Genomic DNA, 19,812 nt, shown 5'->3' with positions numbered 1-19,812 from the left:
TCCTAGGGACAACCCTTGATTCTTTTCTCCCCATGGCACCCCCACCTCTACCTGTTCCGTAGCCATTTTCAGTTGGAGAGCCTGTAAAGAGAGAAGGAGCTGAGTTGAGGACGTGTGGGGTCCCAGCTGAAGTGGGGGTATGGGAGCCTTGAAAGTCTTCCCTGAGATCAAGCTAGAAACAAAATATCCTAAATGTCTCCTCAATCATTATCAGTCACAGTTTGCCTCAGAGGCGAGAGAAGGCCCCAGAAGCTGATCTCCTCCCACCAGGTGGTGCTCACCTTGCTGGGGGTTCCTGAGCCCTGGTGAGATAGAGTGGGGAAGGTGTGAGAAAGACAGAAAGACAGAGCTAGGCTGGTAGAGCTCACCCGACTTTTGAGGTTTAGCATCTCCTCCAAAGGCTGGGGGAGAAAGCAGGAGAGTACCTGGGGGCACCAGGCTGAGGGTTTCCCCAGAAGTACCCATTACTTACATAGTCATTCCCATCAGCGGGTCTCCCCACCTTTTGGGACTATGCTCAGATCAAACCATGCCAAGAAGAATGGGCATCTATCTACCCAGTAGCCAGTGTCCATCCCTACATCCCTACATTACTTTGGGTGGGGATGGGGGGGTAGAACACAGTCTTACTCTGCAACACAAGCAGGCCTGGAACTTACTATGCAATCCAGGCTGACTTGAGCTCTCAGAAATCTTTCTGCTTCGAGTTCTGAGTTTGGAGTTTACTGGTGTGAACCACCACACCCAGTGTCCCACAATTCTGAGATGTTTGTTTGCCTATATTCTCTTTCCCTGCATTATCTTGTCCTCTTTTGTTGGGGAGAGAGACTAGAGTGTCCTAGCCCTGCCCCCCACACCCTGAGTTTTCCCTTTACCTCACCTGTTCCCAGTCCACTGGAGGGGCTGTAACCTGGGGGAGAAATGAGGGGTTAGTTTAGGGATGTACAGCAGGACAGGAGTGGGCCACTCTGCTTATCTGAAGATTTAAATCTGAAGATTTAGCTTTATACATAGCTGTCTGGCCTCCCAAAGCCTGTTGAGTCAGGGAGGATTGAGAAGGGGACCAGCCAAATCTCTGCTTCTGAACCTCAGTTTCCCTTCTGGTCACAGGAGACATAAGGACAGAAACGGGATAGTCTGGGATTGGGGGACTGAAGATTGGACCCTGGCATAGATGAGAGTGTCTAAGCTCTACCCCTGGATATTTGAGGGGCAGAGCACACTTTGCTCTCCTAGTCACTGTATTACAGCCCTCCCCTCTCCCAACCTCCAGCTTCATCTTTGGACCCCTCTTGTTCCCTCTTCTCCTCCTCTGCATCCAGTCTCAGGGCTCCCTCCTCCTACCCTTAGAACTCCATAGGCCCCATTTATGACGCTCAGTCCCAAAGCCTTGAGGCCTGTCAGCTCACTGGTCCCCACACCTGTTCCACTGTAGCACTGTCCTTGGATGCTGCCAGAACCTCCTTCCTCCCTGCTGTCACACCCTGCTCCCCAGGCCCCTCCTCCAGGGACCCTATGTTCTCAGGGACAAACCTCCCAACTCTTCCAAGAAGATGAGTTTCTGAGCTTCATATCCTCAGGCAGACATTGCTAACACTGTCTGTTGGGAAGAAACCCTTTGTTCTCCTGGCTTTCATATCTAGAATCTCAGAGCTGGAAATATCTAGGGAATATCTAGAAAGCTCCAGAGGTCTCTAGAATCAAAAGTATCCAGAGGGCCACTTACCTTTCCCCAGATTGGAAGGGAGTCGGGGTCGGAGAAGTCCTAGGGAAGCAAAGGGTACTTATTATTCAGGGTGGGATCTCAAAAACTGAAAGGAGGCTAGACCCAGACACACACCTACCTCCAGTGCAATACACCTAAAATCCTCCTTATCTGAATTCTTTGCTTGCCCAGGCCTCCCTAGCCCCAATGCCCAACCAACCCTGATCATTCTGGAACTCAGACATTGGGAGGGGGCTTATGTACCCCAGTCTAGCCTCAAACTTGCTGTGTAGTCATATAGCCAGGAAGCCAAGAATGATCGTGAACGTCTGAATGTACTGGAAACACCAATCCTCACCCCCAGAACCTAGCTGTCCAACTCATGTTCTAGTCAATCTCAGCCCCAGTCACAGCCTCCCAGAAGCCCACCCTCACCACCTTGCAAGCTCTCAGAAGTCAGGCAGAGCAGGAAAAGGGCAACGGGAAAGACCCAGATGCCCATGATGTCCAGGGAGTGAGAAGGCTGAGCCCCTTTTGGGCCTTTAAGCAGCCTTACTGGGTGGGATATTGCTTTAATCAGGTCCCCAGCTGTGAGGGGCAGAGGCTCTGCTGGTAGACCCCAGGAGGCCAGTCCAGGGGCTCCCCCCTGGAGCAGAACAGGCGCCTGGTCCTCTGGGCCACCCTATAACGTACCCCCTCATCCATCATTGGTGCTGACAGCTGGGATAGGCCTCCCTGGGGCTCCTCCACCCTGTCAGTGACTCTGACGCTGGCACCAGGCTAGAAGGGTTCAGATGTTCCCCCAGCAGCTAGGGAGGAGCAGGCTGGCACTCTAGGCTCAGCTTAAACACAGCTGCGGAAAAGGTGGGACCAGGGCCAGAGATCTGCGCATAGCTGGTCCAGAGCCCTAGGAAAGTTAACTGTGTTACTAGAAAGGCAAGCGGGAGCTGCAACAGTGTATCAGAAGCTATGGAACTCTCAGATTGAAATTACAGGAGACTACCTCTCGTCCTGTCTGATTCCTCCATGGATCACTAGAACTGGTTCTTTTTGCCCCAGAGGACTGACTTGCTAGAGGGGTACCCCAACCTCCAATCCTCATCCTGTGCTCCTCCTCATTCCCCATGGGGGGCAGAGGCACACAGGGACAGATGACTCCATTTTCTGTTGTCTTCTCTTCTTTGTCGGAATTGACTTTAGGGATAAATTCGGGATCTGTTGCTTAGGATGGATGGGGCAGGCTGGGTGGTTGAGGAATAGGAGCATCTTTCATTCTTGGGACCTGGGCCGTTAAACCTGGAGCTGGGCTTGCTGCAGGGGGCCTGGCAGGTTGTGCTTAGGAGAGGCAAACCTGGGATACACCAGGGTGGGATCTGGCCAGGAAATGCCCCCACTCGTAGCAAAGTGAATCTGTGGACCCCACTGGGCTGGCTGAGGACAGCATTGATTCAGAACCTGGACCTTGGACTCAAGTCCAAGCCCCACATCCTGTGTCTGTTGACTCTTCTCAAACCTCAGGCCCTCCTGGAGCTACTGGCTGAGGAGGCCAATGCTGGCTTCTAGACAGGGTGGAGGTCTGGAGAGAAGTAAAGACGAGACACAATGGGGGCCTCTGATCCCACCACACTTTGAAGCCCAATTTTGCAGCCAGCAGACTAGTGCCCAGCATCCTCCACTCATAGGCCAACCCCAGCACTAAGCTAGCTCTATAGATCACTTCACTCTTGGACCCCCCCTGAACTCAGGGCTACACCCCACTGATAATCTCTCCCTACTCTGGACTCCTACAGACATGCATTCATATGACCAGTCCCATGGTATCTCTCTGCCTTCCCCCAAAAAAATCTTTTGTGAAAAACCGACTGCAGGGTCCCTTAGCCAGCACCCCGCTTGCCCATTTCCATTCTGCTTGGAGTCAAGTGGACTGGCTCTTCTATTAGTCACTGAGAAGGATGCAGGGATGCTTCCTCCCTTCCAGGACAACTGGATAGAAAGAACCCTTGTGCTACACTGCCTGCTTTGCCACAAGACCATGGGCATTGGTTCCCTGGTTTTCCTGATTGGTTTCCCTGGAAGGCCAGCTGAATGGGAGGTGGTGAATTGACCTTGGACCTTGGGCACTCATCTGGCCTTTCTGAGGCTGAGTACTTTTCTCCAAAGTGATAGCAGTAAAAGCCGGGGCCAGGGCTACTGGGGTTTCTTGTTTTGTCGGTGGGGAAACAGAGGCAGAGAAGAAAAGGCACTTGGCTTGAATGATACAACTCCTAAGTTGGACTAGAGTCTGATCCCAAGAACTCCGAGGGGTTTTCTCTCCTGCTCTTAACCTTCTCCATTCTCCTGTGCAGGCCCAGGCCTAGTTATGCATGTAAGCTTCAGAGCGGGGACAGCTGAGGGCCCCCTAAGCAGAGCCAGACATCCAGACACACAGTATTCATTGCAGGGCGCCAGGGAGGTAGAGGGAGAAATTCCAAGGGGCTACACAGGAGGTATACTCCGACTGATTGCTTGGCCATTGCCAAGCTGCCTGGGAGCTGGCACAGGCCTGTGGAAAATACCAGCCAGCCTGGGTCCTTGGGCCAGCGTCATGTCTGCTCAAGAATCACCACACTGTCTCCATCCAGGTACCCTAAGAACACAGAGTTGGGAGCTCAACCCCTGTTAGAGCACTGGTCTGGGCTGCTGGGCACCCTGAGCTGAAGGGGACAGGAGACATGGCCCCAGAATCTAAATATCTAAACAGGAGAGGTGTCTGGCAGGGATCAAGGGCAAGGAGACAGTAGCTGCTGGATGTGCAGGACTGATGCCTAGGACACATGTTACCTAAAATGGCAGTGTGTGTCAAAGGATTCCCTGACAGTTGCTTAACCTCCAGCAGCACCTGTGAGGGTGGGAATTTGGGAGGACAGCTGGAGGCACAGCCAGGCGCCTGTGGGCAGACACCTCCTGTACCAGCAGCTGTGCTGCTGCCCCTCAGCTGCCCCCTCCTCCCTGTGTCGGCAGCTCTTTAGGCCAGATCTGAGCTTCCGATTTCCCTTGGCTGCCTTTGGGCCACCTTCCCAGACATTACCCAGGCACCCACAGATGGGCAAAGCTGACCTCTAGTAACCTCTTCTCCCAGCCCCTGTCAATTATTAGAATTGTTGCAAGCATGAAATGTGATATAGGTAGAGAAGCAAGCATACACTAGACAGAAATATACAATTTAACAAATGCTCATAAACACTATGCAACAGAAATAGCAGGCAGCTGGTCCTCAGAAACTCCCATTGTGGCTTCCTCTGGTTCTCCATGGTTCCATTCGAGTCTCATCTTTGCTTCCCTTTCTTGTCAGGCCACTTTTGTGATCCAATCTGAGCAAGAGAATCTTCCTAAGTTTCTGGGAAGTGTGTACAGCTCTGCGGTACTGTTGTAGTAAAGTGTCACATTGGGAGTGTTTGGGGCGCTCCCCTGGACAAGAGGTGGGGCTTGTGCAATCAAGCAACTGGGGGAGGTTTGAAAAAAATCCTAGTGTTTTGGTTTTTGTTGTTGAGACAGGGTCTGAAACTTCAATTGAAACCAAGCTGGCCCTGAACTCTGAGAGATCTACCTGCTTCTGGCTCTGAGTGCTGGGATTAAAGGCGTGCACTGCCATGCCCAGCTAAGAGTCCTGGTTTTGATCCCTTTGGAAACACGCCTCTGTGTCATCGAAGCATGGGTAGAGGTGACTCCTGACTTCACCAGCAGCTGCTCTTGTCTTGACTTATGCAACCTGTGGGCCCGTTTTGCATCAAAGGGAGAGAAGATTTTTATACTGGAGCAGTGGTTCTCAACCTTCCAAATGCTGCAACCCTTTAACACAGATCTTCATGTTGTGGTGACCTCCAACCATAAAATTATTATTGTTGCCTCTTTCTTTCTTTCGTTCTTTCTTTCTTTCTTTCTTTCTTTCTTTCTTTCTTTCTTTCTTTCTTTCTTCTTTCTTTCTTTTTTGGTTTTTCAAGACAGGGTTTCTCTGTATAGTCCTGGCTGTCCTGGAACTCACTCTGTAGACCAGGCTGGCCTGGAACTCAGAAATCCACCTGCCTCCCAAGTGCTTGTTGCAACTTTCTACCTTTATGAAGTGTAATGTAAATATCAGTGTTTTCTAACGGTCTTAGGCAACCTCTGTGAAAAGGTCATTAGAGTGCTCCAACAGGTTGAGAACTCTACCGGCTCTCACCTCTACTGATACAAAGCACTAAACCAACCGTCCCCAGGGGATCCTCTGCTGCTATTCCGTGTCAACTTTCACTTTCTTTCTTTTTTCTTTTTAAGATTTATTTATTTATTATATATGAGTACACTGTAGCTGTCTTCAGACACACCAGAAGAGGGCATCAGATCTCATTACAGATGGTTGTGAGCCACCATGTGGTTGCTGGGATTTGAACTCAGAACCTCTGGAAGTGCAGTCAGTGCTCTTAACCACTGAGCCATCTCTCCAGCCCCAACTTTCACTTTCTAAATCAAACTTTTGCTTACTGGCCTTCTGTTTCTATTCATTTTTTAAAAAACCTATGGGACCATGAACCTGGACAGAAGTCTGCTTCTCCTTTAACAAAAGCAGTTCACATATATTTTCTCAGTTAATTCTCATTTCTTCAAGTAGTTAGGAGCTATTATTTATTTTCCACACGTGGAGACTGGCAGAGCACCACTACAGCCTTTAGTTCCCTGACACAACATCTGTACACTTACCTCTAACTGCTACTAATTTATATTTATTGTATGTATAGTACAGCCTTTCTCTGCAGAGTGAGATGTTTACTGACCTATGCCACTGAAATGAAGTGTTTTATTTCCCCCCCTGTAATGCTGGGTTTTGAACCTAGGGCTTCACACCTGCTAGCTACCACTGAACTGACAACCTAGCCTTTTTACTCCCTTTCCCATTTCCTTTATGAGGCAGGGTTTGAATTGCTAAAACTACCCCAAGTTTTGAGACAGGGTCTTACTATGTAGCCCAGGCTGTTCTGGCACTTCTGATATAGATCAGAGTGGCCTTAAACTCAGAGATTCCTCCTGCCTTAGCCTCCCCAATTCCTCAGTGCTGGGATCACAGATCTATATACCACTTTATCCAATTTTTACTTATTTGTTTGATTGATTTTAAGACAGGGGTCTTGTTATAGTGCCCAACTAGCCTCCCAATTCCTGGGCTCATGTGATCTTTCTGCCTCAGCCACCTCCGTGCTTGGGGTATAGTACTAGTGCAGTATTTTTAATTATTGTGTTTGTTTGTTTGTTTGTTTGTTTTAATCATTATGAACTAGACTTTGAAGAATGAACAGCTAGAAAGAGGCAGGGCCTGTCCAGAAACTGGGGCTGGCAGAAAGTAGTTCTAAATAGTTGGAGAGCGACCTGTCTGGGGTCCTCAACAAGGACTAGCCAAAGTCACAAGTGTTCTGGCTCTCAGAGAAGCTAATCCAAAGGGAAGGGCTTGGAGGTGGACTGTACCCCAGCTCTAAGTAGGGCCTGACCTTCCTTCCCACTGTTGTTCCAAGAGATTGCAGGGGCATTTTAGGGAGACTGGCTATAAAGCATGATTTCTCACTTCTAGATTAAATTTATAAAGGTCCCTTTCTCGAAGAAGCAAGCACCATCCCACGTTTGTTCTGCGCAGGCCTTCTGCTAACCACTTGAAGGAAATCGTCCTAGGTTCCTCCGCTCCACGTTTTGAAGAGAGGTGACAACCTGAAGCTTGGGAAAGTCCAGCATGTACCGTAGGTTGTGAGGCCAGGAAGAGACTGAAAGGGGTCTGAGTTGAGCACAAGGTTCAGAACTAAATCTGCCTCAGAAGTAACTGATGCCTATTCACAAGGAGACTCCACCTTCTTAGAAGAGGCGTTCCCAATCGCTATTGAGGGGGTGATGAGGACCTGTCTGATTGTGCATAAGATTATGCGTAGTGGGACATTTGCTTGTGCTGCCCCAGTAGCAACTCCCTGAGAAAATGCCACTTGGCTGCAGGGCCTTACCTGCCACTTTTATAGACACGAATTTTAAGGCAGCCAATGGAGAGCAGCGGGTATGGGAACCATAGTCTAAAGGCCGACAAATGTCCTGGGGATACCGACAGAGAGGCCAAGGATCGTTTCCACCTGGCGCCTAGGACTAAGAATTTAGCTACCTAGTCTGCAATAGGCCCCGAAGAGGTGCGCCTGCGCAGTGAGAGTGCTCGGCCAAACTTCGGGGGCGGGGAGACTTCCGTGCGCACGCAGGACGCGAGGCGGAGCCAATGCTCCCGGCGCCTGACGGGCTGCACCAGGCGGGGGCGGGGCCACGTGCGAGCCTGGGCGGAGCCTCGAGGCCGGTTTGGAACTTTTGGCGCGAGCTGGCTCCGCGCGCGTTCACGGGCCGTTCCCCTTCTTGGAGGGTGCTTCGTCCCGGTGTCCAGAGGCCCCCGCTGCCCGACCCCGGCTTTGCCTGGCCTCTGCGAGGTCCCCAGCGGCCTCCGCCGACACGGAACCTGCGATCTCGCTGCTGCGCCCCGCCCAGCCTCCCCAGGTGAGCCCACACCCGGGTGAGGTCTCCCGACCGCGCCGCTCTTCCGCCCGGCGCCCTGGCCCGCGCTCCTGCCGCGCTGCGCCCCGTGACGGCCCCCGGCCTCCTCTCAGTGTCTGGTCGCCCCCCTGCAGCAGCCCCACCCCTCCCTGTGTGTCACGGGCCCTGGGATGACTCCAGGTCAGCGCTGTCGCCCACGCCCCGCCTACTCCCGCGGGCCCCTTGTCCCTTCCCACTGGGAGCCCCTTTCCCAGCACTGCCTCTCTTTCCCTCCGACGCTTTCTGGGAAGATTCCCCCACCTCTGGGTGACAGCCTGTCTACGCAATTGTTTGTCAGAGTTCCCCCTCGCCCACCAAGAGATTTCAGCAGCGGCCCTGCACGGGAGGAACTCACAGTCTAACGCTAGATGGTGGTCAACAGATGTGTCCAGCTCAGTAAGAGGGTGAGGCCCCTGGAAACCCCGGAGGTCGCCTGGCTGACTGGTGGCTCAGGTTCACTCTGGAATCAGCCGGGACTCCACTACCAACCCTTCTCACCCCATAAAGGCTGTATGACCAGGCAAGAGGTATTAGAATGTAAATGACCAGTGATGTTGAAACGAAAATGACATTGAGAGGGAACGGATTTTCTGGCTGATGACAGGTGATGGACTCCCAGGTGCTAGGCATGGAGACTGTATTCCTTCTTCCTTAAAAAAAAAAAAAAGTCTTTTTTTTTTTAATGTATGTGTATTTTTGTCCGTATGTGTGTCTCTGCACTACGTTTGTGCCTAGTGTCCATATAGGTCAGAAAAGAGTGTCAGATACCCCTGGAATTGGAGTTACAGACACCTGTGTGTTAGTGTGTCAGGGAATCAAACCTGATCCCTTGGAAGGGCAGCAAGTACTCTTACCTCCCCTCGCCCCCCCTTCAAGGCTGTATGTAAGTTTAATTAACCAGCATGATGGTGGATCTTGACAGTCTGAGTTCTACAAGAAGACCTAGAATGGGATTTTTTTCTTTTTTTCTAGGGTGGGCATCAAATGCAGGACCCTGATGATGCTAGGTGGGCACTCTATCTCTAAGCCAAAGGCCACTCTCCGGGATGAGATTCTTGAAATAAATAGAGCCATAACAAGAGAGCCTTCCAGCCAAGCCTTTTAAGTATCTAACCTAAGTAGCAATTTGATCTAGCTACCACCCGAGGCTAGGTGTGGCATCTTTTGATACATTGTGGCTTCCCCTAAAATGGACTCTTTCTGTTGCTTTTTTGCCCGTTTCAGTTACAACATTGTAGCAACCTTATGTCCCCTTTTGCCCCAGGGGCACCCAGTGAGTTACTGACACCATGACACTACTATACTTGAGTCCTTTCACCTACTATCTAAAGCACTGATGAAGACAGCAGTTAGCATTTATGCTAGACACCGGGCTTAAGCCCTTTGGCTTTCTAATGTCTGTACAGAGTTGCAGCTCCACAAACTCCTGGTGCCAGGTGCTATGAATTCAAAATAGCTCAGATTTAGGGCCTGGAGTTATATTAATAAGTCTGTTGGTTTAGCATTTGCCTAACATGAATCATGCCCTGAGTTTGATACACAGCACTGCAAAAACTAGATGTAGTGAGGCTTGTCTGTGATCCTAGCTCCCTGGAGATAGTGTCAGGACGATCAAAACCTCGCAGTTTCCGGTGGCTGCACATTGAGGGAGCTTGAAGACAGCTTAAACTAAGACCCTGTCTCAAAAAATCGAAATTAAGCCGGGCGGTGGTGGCGCATGCCTTTAATCCCAGCACTTGGGAGGCAGAGGCAGGAGGATTTCTGAGTTCGAGGCCAGCCTGGTCTACAGAGTGAGTTCCAGGACAGCCAGGACTACACAGAGAAACCTTGTCTCGAAAAACAAAACAAAAAAAAAACAACAAAAAAAAATCGAAATTAAAAATAAGTAAAAATAAAATAAATCTCAGATTTAGAAAGCTGTTATGGTCTCATAGTTAGAAAGCACAGATGTAGGGCTGAGGATGTAGCTCTGGGAGAATGCTTTCCTGACATATGGTAGCAGGTTTAACCCATAATGACCAATAGCTTTTAAATAATGGTTTGATCCATAAATGAATAATAGCTATTGAAAAGGCATCCTAAGAAAGCATATATGTAGCTGGGCGGTGGTGGTGCACGCCTTTAATCCCAGCACTTGGGAGGCAGAGGCAGGCGGATTTCTGAGTTCGAGGCCAGCCTGGTCTACAGAGTGAGTTCCAGGACAGCCAGGGCTACACAGAGAGACCCTGTCTCAAAAAACCAAAAAAAAAAAAAAAAAAAAAAAGCAAGCATATATGTATAAGACCACTAGTGGATCTGGGGCATCCATTCCAAGATCAAACACTAATATTTCTATCAATGAATGTCAGTTAGTGGTAGCTCATGCCTGTAATTCTAGCACTTAGAGGGCTGAGGATTGCTTCAAGTTCAAAATCAGTCCAGGTTACATAGACTTTTCTCAAAACAAAGTAAAACTATAAATATACTGAGTGGGAAAAATAGATAAAGTTGATTTTTTTCCCCTGTAGTAATTTTTTTTCATGTAGCTACACAGTTATCTCTGTCATTTGTTGAAAAGATTCTTCTTTCCTGTAGAGTTGTTTGGCACCCTTTTTGAAAATAAGTAATTCCAGCTCTCTGGAGGTTGAGGCAGGAGGCCGTTCAAAGCCAGCTTGAACTACATAAATGAGTTCTGTCTTGAGAGGGGAAAACACAAAACAAAATTTTTTTGAGGCAGGGTCACTCTATGTAGTCCTGGCTGTCCTGCAACTTGCTCTATAGACTAGGCTGGTCTTGAACTCACAGAGATCCGCCTGCTTCAGCCTTCCAAGTGCTGGAGTTAAAGGTGTGTGCACTGTGCCTAGCTTTAAAGAAAAATTGATTTAACCATAAATTTTAGAACCCTTAGTTGTATCCCCTTCATCTTTATGTGAATAAACTTTTTTGATTGCTGTAGATTTGTAGAAAGTTTGAACATTTGGAATTATGAATCTTCCAAATTTAGTCTTTTGTGAGTTTGACTGAAAGTAGGGTGCTCGGTCTCCTGAACAGACAAATGAATTGTAGAAGCAAGTTGTTATTTTTTTTCTCCACTTTCTTTTTTCTGAAACAAGGTTTAGCCCTGGCAGTCCTGGAACTTTCTCTGTAGACCAGGCTGGCCTCAAACTCACAGAGGTCCATCTGCCTCTGCCTCCCAAGTGCTGTAATTAAAGGTGTGCACCAACACTGTTGCCAGGGATGCTAATTGTTTTCATTAATGAAGCCAGCTGGAATTCTAATAGGGATTGTACCTTTTGAGCTGAAGGCCTTTACTTTGTTTGAAGAAAAGTCTGGTAACACTGTACCAGAACTATACATCAGTCCACAATTTCCAGACCATTGCCATGAACAGATTTCTCCTTTTATTTAGGCCTTTAGTTCTTTGTATGTACATTTGGGGGTGGGGGGGTGTCTCTGCAAGCACTAGGGTTAATCTCTGAGGCAAGAAGAAAATCCAGTTCAACAGTTCGACTCAGTAGCTGGTGTTGGTTCAAACGTCTAGAATTTGACACTGAGTAGTTTATTATAGTTATATTTAAGTACAGTACAATTTGGAAAAAGGTTTCCTGGTGTAACACAATCCCTTCTATACAAGGAAGCATAATTAGATCAAAACTCTTCTCAGTTCTATAGGCTACATGTGTTATCTAAGGCCTAGGGAAGGATCTGGTCAGCAGTCATCTGGGCTATTAGCCACCTCCGGTTCTGCTTGGGGCAGCCTGGGGGAGCCAGGTATGGCCTGGCTGTCTAGCACAGGGGTTAGGCTATTAGCCACCTCTATTCCCAGCCCTCTGGGTAAAAGAGGTCTTTTTGTTTGAATGACAACTGTGTGTGTTTAATGTTCTTGGTTTCCCTAGTGCTAACTGTGAGTGCCCCCAGCATATATCCATTCATTTTGGTTTTGGTAATAGGGATCAAACCAGGACCTATCACATGCCAGGGAAGTATTCTGCCACTGAGCCAGTGAGCTACATTTCTTCTTATTCTTCCTCCTCTTCTTCTTCCTCTTCTTTTTCTTCCTCCTTCCCCCCTTTCGTTTTTCTTTCCTTTTTTTTTTTCTAGACAGGGTCTCACTATGTATGTAGCCCTGGCTAGCCTGGCTCTCTCTGTGTAGACTAAGTTGGTCTCAAGCTCATAAAGACTCTATGCCCCCTGAATGCTGGGATTACAGGCATGTGCCGTCGTGTGCCGTCGTGCCCAGCATTTCTTCCTAGTCGCTTGTTTGTCTTGTTTGTTTATTTTATGTGTATGGTGTTTTGCCTGAACGCATGCCTATGTTTTATAAGTGAGTAGTGTGTGTGGAGGCCAAAAGAGGGTGTCAGCTTCCCCAAGCAGCCGTGTGGGTGCTGAAAACCCCAGAAGAGCAGCCACTCCTCGGCTGCCTCGTTAGCCCCTTCTTCCTTTTTTTTTGAGACAAAATCTGCCTATGTGGCCCAGGCTGGCCTCAAGTCTGTAAACTTTGTGTTTCAGTCTCCCTACTGGAATTACAGGGATACACACCATGCCACAACTAAGACCTAAAGCTTTCACTCACTAAAAAAATAGTTGTTATTATCAGGGTGTGATATGCTACCACACGGATGTGGCTAGTTGTCAGTCTTTCAAGGCGAGTGTTTTTATCTGCTCAGTCATCTTTCAGGTCCTTTTTTTTTTCTTGTTGGCCTTGAATTCTATATGTAGCCAAAGATAGCCTTGAACTGCTTCCTTATCCTTTTGCCTCTGCCTCCCAAGTAGGTGACAGTCACTGTGCCCAGCTCCATTCACTATCCGCCCCCCCCCCCCTTACTTTTTTGACATTGCCAGACATGAACATCTCAGTATTTCAAAGTCAAGTTTTCCTGGGGCAGCCTCAGGGCTCTGTTGTACAGATTGCCTCTACCCCTGGGCAATCTATCTAAGCCGTGCTGTGGAACAGTGGTGCCCTTTTCCCTGGCTGGCCCTGTTGCCTTAGAAGCAGGATGCTGGCCAGGCAGTGGTGGTATACGCCTTTAATCCCAGCGCTTGGGAGGCAGAGACAGGCGGATTTCTGAGTTCGAGGCCAGCCTGGTCTACAGAGTGAGTTCCAGGACAGCCAGGGCTACACAGAGAAGCCCTGTTTCGAAAAAAAAAAAGAAGAAGAAGAAGAAGCGGGATGCTGAGACAGGACAGAGGCCTCTGGCATGCCCTCTGCCTCTTCCAGTGTGGAGCTCTCTTCCTATGAATGAGCTGGGGTTGGAACCAAGGGCTTCTCAGCCTCCAATGTAGAACTTCCATCTTGTCTTTCACTGGGGCAGGAGAGAGAAGAACGGAATCTACCACTCAACTAAAAACCAGCCTCTGCCCCGTGGAGTTAGTGGGAGGCTGAGTGATGCTGAGAGCCTGCTCTCCTAGGCAAACACCAACTGTGACAGGGAGTGGAGGCAGCAGAACCTCACCTCCAAGCCTCAGATGGCACTGTGTGCAACTGTGTGATGGTCTCTTCTTTTCCTTCTCTGCAGGTGCTTGTGGCCCACACAGCCTTCATGTGGACAGTACGACGTGTGTGTGGCAAAGAAGTGGCTCTCTTGTGGGCCACAGGATCAAGTACTGCTTGAGTGGACACATTGCTTTGTGCTCTGACCCTCTAGTGTTGGCCATGTCCATGCCCACTGAGGGCACCCCACCACCCCTAAATGGTACCCCCATCCCAGTTCCAGCTTACTTCCGACATGCAGAGCCTGGTTTCTCCCTCAAAAGGCCTGGGGGCCTCAGCCGGAGCCTTCCACCTCGGCCCCCTGCCAAGGGCAGCATCCCTATCAGCCGTCTATTCCCCCCTCGGACCCCGGGCTGGCACCAGCCCCAGCCCCGGAGGGTGTCTTTCCTGTGTGAGACCTCAGAGACCCTGCAGAGTCCTGGGTATGACCCGAGCCGGCCAGAGTCCTTCTTTCAGCAAAACTTCCAGAGACTCAGCCGCCTGGGTCATGGCTCCTATGGAGAAGTCTTCAAGGTAAATGAAGGGTGGTTTCCCAGGCTTCTCTGGGGAGCCTCTTTGCCTTGGGTTCCCCTCCTTCAGTGGGAGAGTGTCCTCGGCATCCTGCTGCCCTTTTTTCTCTGACACCTGCCTCTAAGGCTTACAGCCACCTCTGCATCCCAAGATCAAGTACCTCCAAGAGCTGCCTCATGCACACTGGCTTTGTGTCCAGGCTAGCACAACCCACAGCAAGTCTCCGCTCTCTGCCTGGAGATGGCCGTGCTGGGGTCCATGACTAGTTCTGTCTGACCTGGATCTGATCCCAGTCCCCACCGATTCCCTAGGTTAGCAGGCTCAAGAGCTGTTCCTCTCCCTGGCCCAGCATCCTTTCCCATTTTCTTTTCTTTTTTTTTTTTTTTTTTTTTTTTTTGGTTTTTCGAGACAGGGTTTCTCTGAGTAGCCCTGGCTGTCCTGGAACTCACTCTGTAGACCAGGCTAGCCTCGAACTCTCAAACTCAGAAATCCGCCTGCCTCTGCCTCCCAAGTGCTGGGATTAAAGGCGTGCGCCACCACCGCCCGGCATCCCATTTTCTTTTCTTTTTTTTTTTTTTTTTGGTTTGGTTTGGTTTTTCAAGACAGGGTTTCTCTGTGTAGCCCTGGCTGTCCTGGAACTCACTCTGTAGACCAGGCTGGCCTCGAACTCAGAAATCCTCCTGCCTCTGCCTCCCAAGTGCCGGGATTAAAGGCGTGCGCCACCACTGCCCAGCCATTTCCCATTTTCTTTTCTATTTTTTTAAAAAGATTTATTTACACACACACACACACACACACACACACACACACACACTGTAGCTGCTGTCTTCAGACACAACAGAAGAGGGCATTGGAACCCATTACAGATGGTTGTAAGACACCAATTGGATGCTGGGAATTGAACTCATGACCTCTGTAAGAACAGTGAGTGCTCTTAACCACTGAGCCATCTCTCCAGCCCATCATTTTCTTTAATATGGTTTTAATTTTCCAATTATATTTCTCCTAAAATAGTAGCTTTCCTTTATGCAAGCATTATTTAAAAGCAATTTTATTTAAAATGCAAGCACCACAGACCCTTGCATCAGTTTTCCTTACCAGAGAAAAGCTTGGACACACCAGAGCACACTGCTCATTGTTTTGGGGACTACCATTTTCTCTTAGCACTGGACCCTAGTCAGAGGGCATACATAGGTCTGCCCTATTCTCTGTTCCTGGGTCTCTGATGCACTGTCCTGCAGTGGACATGTGTCCAGTTAGTTATCATTGTAGGCAGGGGTCTAAGGTGACATGTATTTCCCTACATTGTGAAATCTTAACAGCATTCTTTGATTGCTCTGCCTCCCTTCCAGGTACGCTCCAAGGAAGATGGGCGACTCTATGCTGTTAAGCGCTCCATGTCGCCATTCCGAGGCCCCAAAGACCGGACTCGTAAGCTGGCTGAGGTAGGCGGCCACGAGAAGGTGGGGCAGCACCCACACTGCGTGAGACTGGAGCGGGCCTGGGAGGAGGGTGGCATCCTATACCTGCAGACAGAGCTCTGTGGGCCCAGCCTGCAGCAACACTGTGAAGCCTGGGGGGCCAGCCTGCCAGAGGCCCAGGTCTGGGGCTACTTGCGGGACACTCTGCTGGCTCTGGACCATCTACATAGTCAAGGCCTAGTTCACCTTGATGTCAAGCCTGCCAACATCTTCTTGGGGCCCCGGGGCCGCTGCAAGCTGGGCGACTTTGGACTACTGGTAGAGCTGGGTTCAACCGGTGCTGGCGAGGCCCAGGAGGGAGATCCTCGCTACATGGCCCCAGAACTGCTTCAGGGCGCCTATGGCACAGCAGCAGATGTGTTCAGGTGAGGCTGGGACAGGATCTATGTGAGCCCTTTATTGTGGCTTTTCAGCAGAAGGGGAGGGACTGCCCAATAGAGGAGCTCTTTCCTGGCACTAGGGTAGAAGGGCATTCCAGCCTGGGAGGTTTCCAGGGTAAGCAACAAGCCTGCCAAAGGCCCCTTCACATTGTAGGCTAGCCATCTCCTCACAGCCCCGTGGCTGTGCTCCAGGGCTGGGAGAGTAATGAGGCAAGGGACTTGTCAAGTCCACAGTCAACATCTGGGACTATAGCCAGGCCCAGGGTTTTGAGTCCATACTTGCTACTACTGCCCTGTGTCATTGTATTCTGATTATGTCTACAGAATGTTGATGCTAACCCTAATAATCATGGAAACCAATTTGCATGTCAGTGTGGTTCTGATGGAACTTCACTGCACCAGGTTAACTGCTTGAGTGTGGGGTGCATAATTCACAACAAGGTGTCCATCTTGACTGGTGCTCACTGGTCCTCCAGGGCTCTCCTTAAAGCTCCTTACCCCTCTCTCACTAACTTTATGGCTTATAGTAGAAGAGGACAGCCTTTTCCCACCAAGATGCTGGTTAGGACTGGGATCTGTATCAAAAAGCTGACACTGCCTCTTTTTGTCTTCGTGCCCTGTCCTTCCTAGTCTGGGTCTCACCATCTTGGAAGTTGCCTGCAACATGGAACTGCCCCATGGTGGAGAGGGCTGGCAGCAACTGCGCCAGGGATACTTGCCCCCTGAGTTCACTGCTGGTGAGTGGGGGTTCAAAAGAGCCAGCTATCACCAGCTTCTGACAAGTGGTGTCAAGTGGTAGAGGGCATCATTGGACTAAGGGCCCAGTCAGTACCCTAGCCCGACATGGCCCTGCCTCATCGGCAGGTCTGTCTTCTGAGCTGCGTTCTGTCCTCACCATGATGTTGGAGCCTGATCCCCAGCTTCGAGCCACAGCTGAGGCCCTGCTAGCCTTGCCCATGCTGAGGCAGCCACGCCCCTGGAATGTTCTGTGGTACATGGCTGCAGAAGCCCTGAGCCGAGGTTGGGCCCTGTGGCAGGTAAGTCTTTATGGTGCTGGGCTATCTTACCTGGTTTCCTGAGGCTTACTTCTGAACTTACCGTATGGATCAGGTTGTCCTCAAACTCATCATCTTCCTACCTCAGCCTCCCAAGTGCTGTGATTTGTCACAAGGCTTGGTTTCTGAGGCTCACTCTTTCCTTAGGCCCTGGTCACTCTGCTCTGCTGGCTCTGGCATGGCCTGGTTCATCCTGCCAGTTGGCTTCAGCCTCCAGGCCCACCAGCCACACCACCTGGCTCTCCGCCTTGCAGCCCCCTCCTGGACAGCACCCTCTCCAGCAGCTGGGATGACGACAGCATAGGGTGGGTGCGAAAACCGGGGAATAGGGGTGGTGTGTGTGTGTGTGTGCATCACTGTGGCCAATGCAAGGGGTCTTGGGCCCATCACACTCAGGGGACAAAGACTGCCAGTGTAGAGGTAGCTTGTGGTCCATGTGGGCAGCTGTGACATTCAGCGCAGGATTTCAGTCCCCACCTCTGTAGAGGCTGCCCTGTTCAGAGATTAAGTGCTGTCTTCCCGAGTGGATGCCTTCCAGTACCTGGTAAGCCCCTGTCCTGAGAGGATTCCCTTGCTCCCAGGTGTCTGCTAGCCAAGGAAAGAATATATAATTAAGAAACAGCTGCACTGAGGAACCATAAACTCTCAGGATTCCCTCTCTTTATAGAGCCATTCCCCTCACTGAAGCTCTTTCTAACATAGCAAAATGCTAGAAAACCTGCATTTACCAAAACTCACACCCAGCTCAGCTGAACCAGAAAAGGGACAGAGTTAACCCATGAACATGGTCTTGACAGCTGCCAGTGTTTATTTCAATTGTGGCCTTGTACCTTCACCAACCAGGGGCCTGGAACCAAGAAGGAGCAGAGCTGTTTATATCCTGCTTTGCCCAACCCTCAGTACCCTGCTTGATCTCTTTCTTGTAGCCCCTCACTCTCCCCAGAGACCATCCTGTCCCGGATCACTAGGAGAACCTCTACTCCTCGGGGCAGGTACATACCGAGGTGAGGAGGTGAGCAGGCCCGGGGTCTAGGGTTGGGTACAGTTGTCTTTAGGATCCAATGTCTTATGCCTGTTTTTCCTCCCCCAAGGGATGCCCTGGAACTAACTGATATGGACTCAGAGCCTCCAAGAGGTCCCTGCCCCACCTTTGAGCCCAGGAACCTCCTCAGCCTGTTTGAGGACTCCCTAGACCCAGCCTGAGCCACAGGCCCAGCCAGCCTTGGTGCTTTTAAACCTCTGATCTTCTTGCCCACCTCTCCCCCTGAAACTTGTGTATCTAATAAAAAGTAATGAGTCTTGGGTACACCCAAGACTGCTCATGTGGCAACACAGCGCGTCTTGTCCGTTTATTGATGTTGCCTAGGGTCTTGGGCCTTTGGGATGATCTGGCTGTGAGTTGGTACCCTGCTATAGAGTACCCTTGGGCCAGCAGGCTGAGCCACCCACTGTATAGAGATTTCCTGAGCAGACAAGTCTCTGGTGGTCAGGTCAGTCAGTCCATGGCACTGAAGAGCTGAGTCCTTGGTCTAGTGAAGCCTGAATCCAAAGCCTCCATTCCACATCTGTGTCTGTTGCCTAGGAAAAGCAGGAGCTCCCCTCAGGTCTCCTGACCAGATAATACAAGCAGGACCAATGTCCACTTGGTTCTGAGAGAAGCCTGGTCCCACTCCTCTGCATCCTCGCTGCAGGAATGACAGGAACAGCAAAATTCTGGCTGCTGAGAGGTTTGGCATGCAGAGCAGGAGATGGAGGTCAGGAAGCAGGGTTAGAGAAGCTAGTTCAAGAATCCAGGAGGTGTCGGATGGGAGCAGCAACATGGGGTAGTGGTTCTGGGCTGGAGGCTTGGTAAGCTGGCAGGACTCAACCGTCAGAGACTCTCACAGGTCAAATAGGGTAAATGGGAAAAAAAAATGGTTTTCTTCTAATGACAGCAAAACAGTGCCCTGGAAGAAGATGGCAAGGAGAGGAGTAGCTGGGATTTGAAGGTCTGGGTGCAAGAAGAGATTAATCCATGGGAAAAAATGAAGAGTGGTCTCCCAGCTAGGAAGTCCCATGTGCTGGTTCTTCCAGGGAACCAGCCCCTTGCAGACCAGCAGGAGGAAAGGTGGTGTAATTTGTCCCAGAAAGCTGTGGGCAGGCCGGTTTGGCAGCTAGGAGGCAGCTCAGTCTGGGGGACAGGCATGGTGTGCAGCCCAGAGCAGGTCAGGCACAACCCCAGCATGGAGCTGGAGGATGGAACCCACACTCAGCAAGTGCATGATCTGGTGGGAGTTGCCCCAGTAGTCGAAGCGACCAGGCCCCCAACGCTCTGGCAGACGTGCCACATTCACCAGCCCTCCCAGCAGTGCCAGTGCATCCATGCGCAGGTAGCAGGGCAGGGAGCCTGGAGCCCCTGAACCCAGCCCCACTCCACGGGCCCCAAACACCAGCAGGCGGGCCCCAGCTTGCCAACCAAAGGCTCGAAGCCGGGCACTGGTGGAGGGAGCAGTGAGAGCTCTCCAGCCAGCTACACCTGACAGTGCAGTGTAACCCATCAGGGCAGCTGGGCGAAGCCAGGGTCTGCAAGCCAGGGTGCAATGGATGATGGGCAGGGCCCCTGCAGAGAGAGAGAGAGAGAGAGAGAGAGAGAGAGAGAGAGAGAGAGAGA

General features: G+C 50.5%; 2 protein-coding genes across 4 annotated transcripts in view; one reads left to right on the top strand and one right to left on the bottom strand.

The window, feature by feature from the left end:
- Pkmyt1 (protein kinase, membrane associated tyrosine/threonine 1) overlaps positions 1 to 18,494 on the top strand; it is a 27,221-nt gene extending 8,727 nt beyond the window's left edge. Inside the window, exons 1-8 of one of the 3 annotated variants that reach the window (XM_028760990.1) lie at positions 7,951 to 8,230; positions 13,762 to 14,249; positions 15,599 to 16,092; positions 16,738 to 16,844; positions 16,972 to 17,144; positions 17,310 to 17,467; positions 18,089 to 18,166; positions 18,254 to 18,494. In XM_028760990.1, coding sequence (XP_028616823.1) covers positions 13,899 to 14,249; positions 15,599 to 16,092; positions 16,738 to 16,844; positions 16,972 to 17,144; positions 17,310 to 17,467; positions 18,089 to 18,166; positions 18,254 to 18,365 — 1,473 coding nt within the window. In that variant the 5' untranslated portion in view covers positions 7,951 to 8,230; positions 13,762 to 13,898 and the 3' untranslated portion in view covers positions 18,366 to 18,494. Of the gene's footprint in view, positions 1 to 7,950; positions 8,231 to 13,761; positions 14,250 to 15,598; positions 16,093 to 16,737; positions 16,845 to 16,971; positions 17,145 to 17,309; positions 17,468 to 18,088; positions 18,175 to 18,253 lie in introns of those variants that run through there. The other 2 variants (XM_028760992.1, XM_028760991.1) reach the window with 2 other exon arrangements.
- Paqr4 (progestin and adipoQ receptor family member 4) overlaps positions 17,946 to 19,812 on the bottom strand; it is a 4,228-nt gene continuing 2,361 nt past the window's right edge. The window contains exon 3 of the mRNA XM_028760993.1: positions 17,946 to 19,761. Within this exon, the coding sequence (XP_028616826.1) occupies positions 19,328 to 19,761 (434 nt within the window). The 3' untranslated portion in view covers positions 17,946 to 19,327. The remainder of the gene's footprint in view (positions 19,762 to 19,812) is intronic.

The sequence above is a fragment of the Grammomys surdaster genome, unplaced genomic scaffold, assembly GCF_004785775.1.
Source record: "Grammomys surdaster isolate TR1022 unplaced genomic scaffold, NIH_TR_1.0 126612, whole genome shotgun sequence".
NCBI lineage: Eukaryota > Metazoa > Chordata > Mammalia > Rodentia > Muridae > Grammomys > Grammomys surdaster.
Note: the sequence above shows the minus strand (reverse complement) of the source record. Positions and strands in the feature narration are given on the sequence as shown.